General features: G+C 56.0%; 2 protein-coding genes across 6 annotated transcripts in view; both read right to left on the reverse strand.

Annotated features, from left to right (window-relative positions):
* Positions 1 to 2312, reverse strand: part of AMBRA1 (autophagy and beclin 1 regulator 1) — a 130593-nt gene extending 128281 nt beyond the window's left edge. For 2 of the 5 annotated variants that reach the window (XM_035539686.2, XM_050711044.1), the window contains exon 1: positions 575 to 1559. The gene's annotated coding sequence lies outside the window, so the exon portion shown is untranslated. Of the gene's footprint in view, positions 1 to 574; positions 1560 to 1771; positions 1852 to 2211 lie in introns of those variants that run through there. The other 3 variants (XM_035539684.2, XM_050711045.1, XM_050711047.1) reach the window with 3 other exon arrangements.
* Positions 2313 to 3028: 716 nt separating this feature from the next.
* On the reverse strand, positions 3029 to 5115 carry HARBI1 (harbinger transposase derived 1). The gene is made up of 2 exons (XM_035539657.2): positions 4440 to 5115; positions 3029 to 3818 (listed from the first exon to the last, which is right to left on the reverse strand). Exons 1-2 carry the CDS (start codon positions 5107 to 5109, stop codon positions 3442 to 3444), a joined length of 1047 nt encoding a protein of 348 aa, XP_035395550.1. The 5' UTR covers positions 5110 to 5115; the 3' UTR covers positions 3029 to 3441.
* Between the last annotated feature and the right edge of the window lie 78 nt (positions 5116 to 5193).

Here is a 5193-nt window from a genome sequence, read left to right on the forward strand (position 1 = left end):
TACGTGCTGCAACAGGGCTGCAGGAAGGCGTTGCTCTGCCGGGACAGCCCCCGAGACCTCACTGAGAGCATCACAAGCGGAGCTGTGCCACAGCACATGGATCAAGATGACTCTCTCCCCGCTCAGACCTGGCACCTCACCACCCTACGTGCCTTCAACCAACAGCTTACAGGAACCGAGACAACAAACAGCTACCGGACAGCAGTTATAGTCAAAGTCCTTCACAACCCACGTTAAATCTAGCAGGGACGTACGTCTCTTGGTTTAAGCAACTCCATCAATAGGTCTTTCACTGAGCAACTGCCACACAATTTAACAGCCTTAAAACATTTCTAACACTAATCCCCTTCCACCGCACATCACCCCACTACTCACTTCCAAAAACCACCACTCTTTTGCGCTCACGTCATTAACAATTTGCTTCTGTCACTTTCCTTGCTAGATTCGTGCAGGACTCCCAACTCAAGAGCACACAAGGTAACTATTAACATGTACTATGCCCCTTATCAGGTCTCCAACAATACAAACTCAACAGGGGGGAAAGAAAAAAGAAAAGTACCTTAATGCTATTCACCTGAGAAATGTTAATGAGCGTTAACTATATTAGCAGCATCAACAATGACTTTGTAGGTGTCCTCAATTCAGCCAGCTTGCTAGCCACTGCACAAAAGATACTGAACTTATTTTCCATCAGTTTCATTAAACAAAATTATGGTGCAGGAAGGGAGGAAATATTCAAATCCCTAACTCATGACAAGGGGATACTAGCAGGCAGCGTTATTGCTCGCCTTCCTTACAAACGGTCGCTGCAGCTGCGTAGAAGTTGAAAGCGCCGTGTGGAAAATGGAAAAGTAGAAAACAGCCGAACAAGAATCCAGGGGGTCAGCTATGACTCAGAAAAGGGCAAAAGAAAGAAAATTAAGAAGAAGCTGACAGCAAAATAAACACTCTGCGTACACTCCCCGGTAGCTAAGTCTGAACAGGCGAGTCCAGCTATCTGGATCCAGACACGTTCTTCATTCCAAGTACTAGAAAAAAACACAGAACTGCTCACGGACTGCTGCCCTCATTAACATCCCCACCACCGCAACGCCACGGATGAGTACCAGATACTCGTTTGCTACCTTCAAAACACAAACAGACCATTTTTAAATAAAACCCTAATCTACAGCAACACTAACTGGGGACTACAGAATTAACAAGCAAGCTCTACCAAAGACCTCTGAACACCAGAAGCTGAACCACAGCAGCAGTCCAGAAGATTAACAAGGATGTTAAACTTGGGGAACTGCACCTGAAACTCGCTGCTGTGTTACTCACAAGGCATTCGAACGTGCCCGGATTTAACCTCATCCCCTATTCTGAAAATGAACCCAGCAACAAAATTACGCAGCGCTGCAACGGACTGGCAGTAAGCGTGCACCACAAGAAGGTCACTGCCAGGTTCCATTTTAACATCCCCATTAGCAATCTGAAAGAGGATGGGAGTGGCAGAGGCTGAGGAGCCAAGCTGACATTTGCAAAGGACACCAAGCTGGGTGGAGCGGTAAACAAAGACAAACAGAAAAACACGCTGGGCTTCATCTGAAGATCTGAAACGCCTGGTGTGGAGGAGAAATGGGGTGGCACGGGGCGCTCTTCCTGAGCGTATTTATGCAGTTAATGTGCTCTCCGTAGCCGCACGGCTGAGAAGCGGCTTGCCCCTGGACAGAAACCCTTCCTACCCCTTACAGCGGGAGGGTACCGTAAGGGTACGCGCTGGGGGAAATACCACGGATAGCCACCCAGAGCAACCCCGCGGGACGCGAAGCCCTCCGGGGGCAGGACTCCCGCCGCACGCCCCCCGGAGCCGGCCGAGAGCGCGCCGCCGGCCCCAGGAGCCGCCGCCTCGCCGCGCTCAGCGGGGCAGCGCCCTGCGGCAGCCCCGGCACCGGGCGGCGGGGGGGGGGGCTCCCGGGGCGCCCCGCTCCGGTCCCGCCGCCTCCGCCGGGGCCGCACCCGCCCGGCGCCGCCGTCCCGGGGCCGAGGGCCCGGCGCGGCCTCCCCGCCGCGGGCCGGGTGCCGGCTCCCCGAGGCCGCGGGCCCCGAGCCCCGGCGGCCCCGCGCCGGCCGCCGCCTCCGCCGCAACCTCCCGGGGCCCCGCCGCGGCCGCGCCCGCCCGGGGAGCGGCCCCGAGCCGGGGGCGGGCCGAGGAGCGGGGCCGGGGCCTACCTGCGGCGGGGGGCCGGGGCCGGGGGGGGCCGGGGCCAGGCCGGTCGGAGCGGCCCCTCCGCTCGCTCGCCGCTGCTGCCGCCGCCGCCGCTCCGAGCTCCGGCCAGGCCAGGCAGCCGAGCGCCGAGCCGGGCCCGGGGAGCGGCGCCGAGGAGCGGGAGCCAGGCCCGAGCAGCCGAAGGTAGAGCGGCGGCGGCAGCCCGCGCCAGACGAGCGCCGAGCGCCTGCGGGCCGCCGCTGCCCCCCCGCGGCCGGCCCAGCCGGCAGGCCCGGCCAGTCGAGCGCGGAGCGGCACGGGGCCGGGCCGGGTACGGCCCGAGGGCTGCGGCAGGCGGGGCTGCCTACGGCCGCCTCCCTTCGGCACCGAACCCGTGCCCTGCCGTATCTCAGCTCTCCTCTGAAGGCAGAACTTCTGCAGTTGTTCGCTCTTTGTGAGCCGGTCAGCCCCGGGCATTGCCCCTGCAGCACCCAACCAGCCGAGTGGTGCTGCCAGACCCCTCGCGAGAGCCAGGCTCAATCCACCAGCCCCTTTCCTGGCTCCATTAAGTGACAGAGTCAACCCCAGCTTCGCATCTTCTCCAGCCTGGTGCTTTTCCTTCTTGGAAAAGAAAGGATCTCATCCAACCCTTCCTCACCTCCAAGGTGTGCGCACACTACCACGCACCTCGCACAAAGCCCGGCTCCCTCCAGAACACAGCTGTCAGGAACCGCCGGGTTCTGTGAGGTGTGCAAGACTCCAGTGGCACTTAGCAGGAATTTATACCTGCAAACCAAAAGAGAAATCCTTATGTGCCTTGCTGCTCATCAACTCAGGGTAGACGTGGGTCCACATGGAAGTTTAATTTGTGTGAAATGCTGTTTCAAAATCAACTGTGATTTGGGTTACAAAGAGGCATAGAATTGTTGCTTTGTAAAATAGTGCAACGCTTACAGATTTTCCATTGTTATCAAAGACAACGTCCCGAGTTTCTCCACTGATCTCACATTACAGTCATTGTTCCCTATATCAGGTGAAAGGGGAGTCTATAAGCATCAATAACAGTAAAAGTTTAGCAATTAAATGACACCTATGAGGAGATCAAGAGAAGCTCATAATACCCCCTGAAATGAAGTGAATAAAATTTCTCCTCGTCCCACACCCGCATAGTCATTACAAACTTAAGAAGAGGGACACAGCTGCTCTCTGTATCTTCTCAGATGAACCGTTAAAGCCTTCCTGCTGTCACAACACTAGCTAAAGTGAGTAAGCAGAAGCTCCTGACGAATACGACAGGCTTCCGAGTCCATTGATTCCATCTGCTCATACTCCTCTTCGGGCTGCTCCACGTGTCCTGTGGCCGGGGAGGACCACACGTCCAGCCCGTGTTCCAGAGAGATGTTATGAAGCACGCAGCAGGCCAGAATGATGTGGCTGGATTTCTCTGGGGAATACTGCAGGGTGCCTTTGGACCCATCCAGGCAGCGGAAGCGCGATCGAATGGTTCTGAACGTCCGCTCAATGACGTTGTGGGTGGCGGAGTGCGCCATGTTGTAGCGATATTCCGCGGGTGTCTCGGGGATGTGCAGAGGGGTCATCAGCCAGGTTCGGAGAAAGAAGGAGCTGTCACCTGTTCGCAGTGAAAGGAAGGGAGACAGGTTACAGACCTACAGTTAACCACCTCAGGGTTTCAGCTCTTCACCCCAAGTTTTCTGGTAGTGTAGATACAGAATAACTTATCTCTCAGGCTAAAGCAGAAAACATGAAAGAGCAACGATAACTCTGGTTTACAAATGTGACAAACAACAAAGTAAAGACACTCCCTTTTACAGAGGGAAATCCTTGAAGTACGTGGAATAGTTCTAAGAGAATCCATTTACTGTGCAATACAGTGAAAGTAAGACAACTGAACTAAGAGCATAAGCAGAATCAAAAAATGCATAATTCAGCTTAGAAAGGGGTAGAATTCTGAAAAGGTCAAATACAAATTAAATTATACAAATCAATACAAATTACAATATGAATACAAATTAATATATACAATGATCGGAGTATATAAAACACAGACTGCAAGTTACGGTTGTACACTTCCAAGAGGAGGACAGTCCAAACTGAATCTCAAGTCTCGAGGAATTTGCAGGAAAGCAATCTGAACTAAACTTATCTCCTGTGTCCAGAGGCTCCCGACTCAAAGAGGAGCCAACACAGAAAGAGCCATTCCACAGGAAAGAACGACGAAAAACTGACTTACCAAGTAGCCAGCCATCTTTATGTAGCTCATTTTCGAACTGGCTTGTAAGGGCTGCCTGCTGTAACACGGTGCAGTCAGGCAGGCTGCCTGGCCAGTGCGTTTCTGCACTCAGCAGGACTCCTCTGGCGTCGCACACCATCAGGCAGTTCAGGGAGTGGAGGCCCTTTCGGTTCACGTAGGACAGGTCCTCGGCGTTCGGCGCTTTGATCGGCACGTGGGTGCAGTCAACCACCCCCAGCACCCCCGGCATGCCCGCCAGCCCGTAGAAGTCATCCTTCAGGCTCTGCACTGTGGCTTCATCCTCAGGAAAGCGAATAAACTGCGAGGCTCTTTCCACCAGCGCCTCGGTGACGTTGGCAACGCAGCGGCTCATGGAGGCTTGGCTGATGCCAATGGCGTCCCCCATGCGGGTCTGGAAGGAGCCGGAGGTGTAGAAACCCAGCGCGGCAAGGATCTGCGTCTCCGGGCTGATGGCCCTGGAGCGCTGCGTGGGGCGCGAGAGGCTGGCTCCCAGCAGCTCCACCAGGTAGTAGATGAACTGTCGGGGAAAGCCGTACGTGGACACCAGGTACTCGTCCGTGACATCCTCCAGCTTGAACCTGTCCAGCGTGCGGTGCCCGCGGCCGTACAGCAGCAGGTCGCAGTCCAGCACCGCGATGGGCACGGCCATGGCTGGCGGCCGGGGGCCCCTCGGGGGCTGCCCCGGGCACGGCGCTGCCCCCGGCGCCTCCGCCCGCACGAAGCCGGCGGGAAG

The sequence above is a fragment of the Cygnus atratus genome, chromosome 5, assembly GCF_013377495.2.
Source record: "Cygnus atratus isolate AKBS03 ecotype Queensland, Australia chromosome 5, CAtr_DNAZoo_HiC_assembly, whole genome shotgun sequence".
NCBI lineage: Eukaryota > Metazoa > Chordata > Aves > Anseriformes > Anatidae > Cygnus > Cygnus atratus.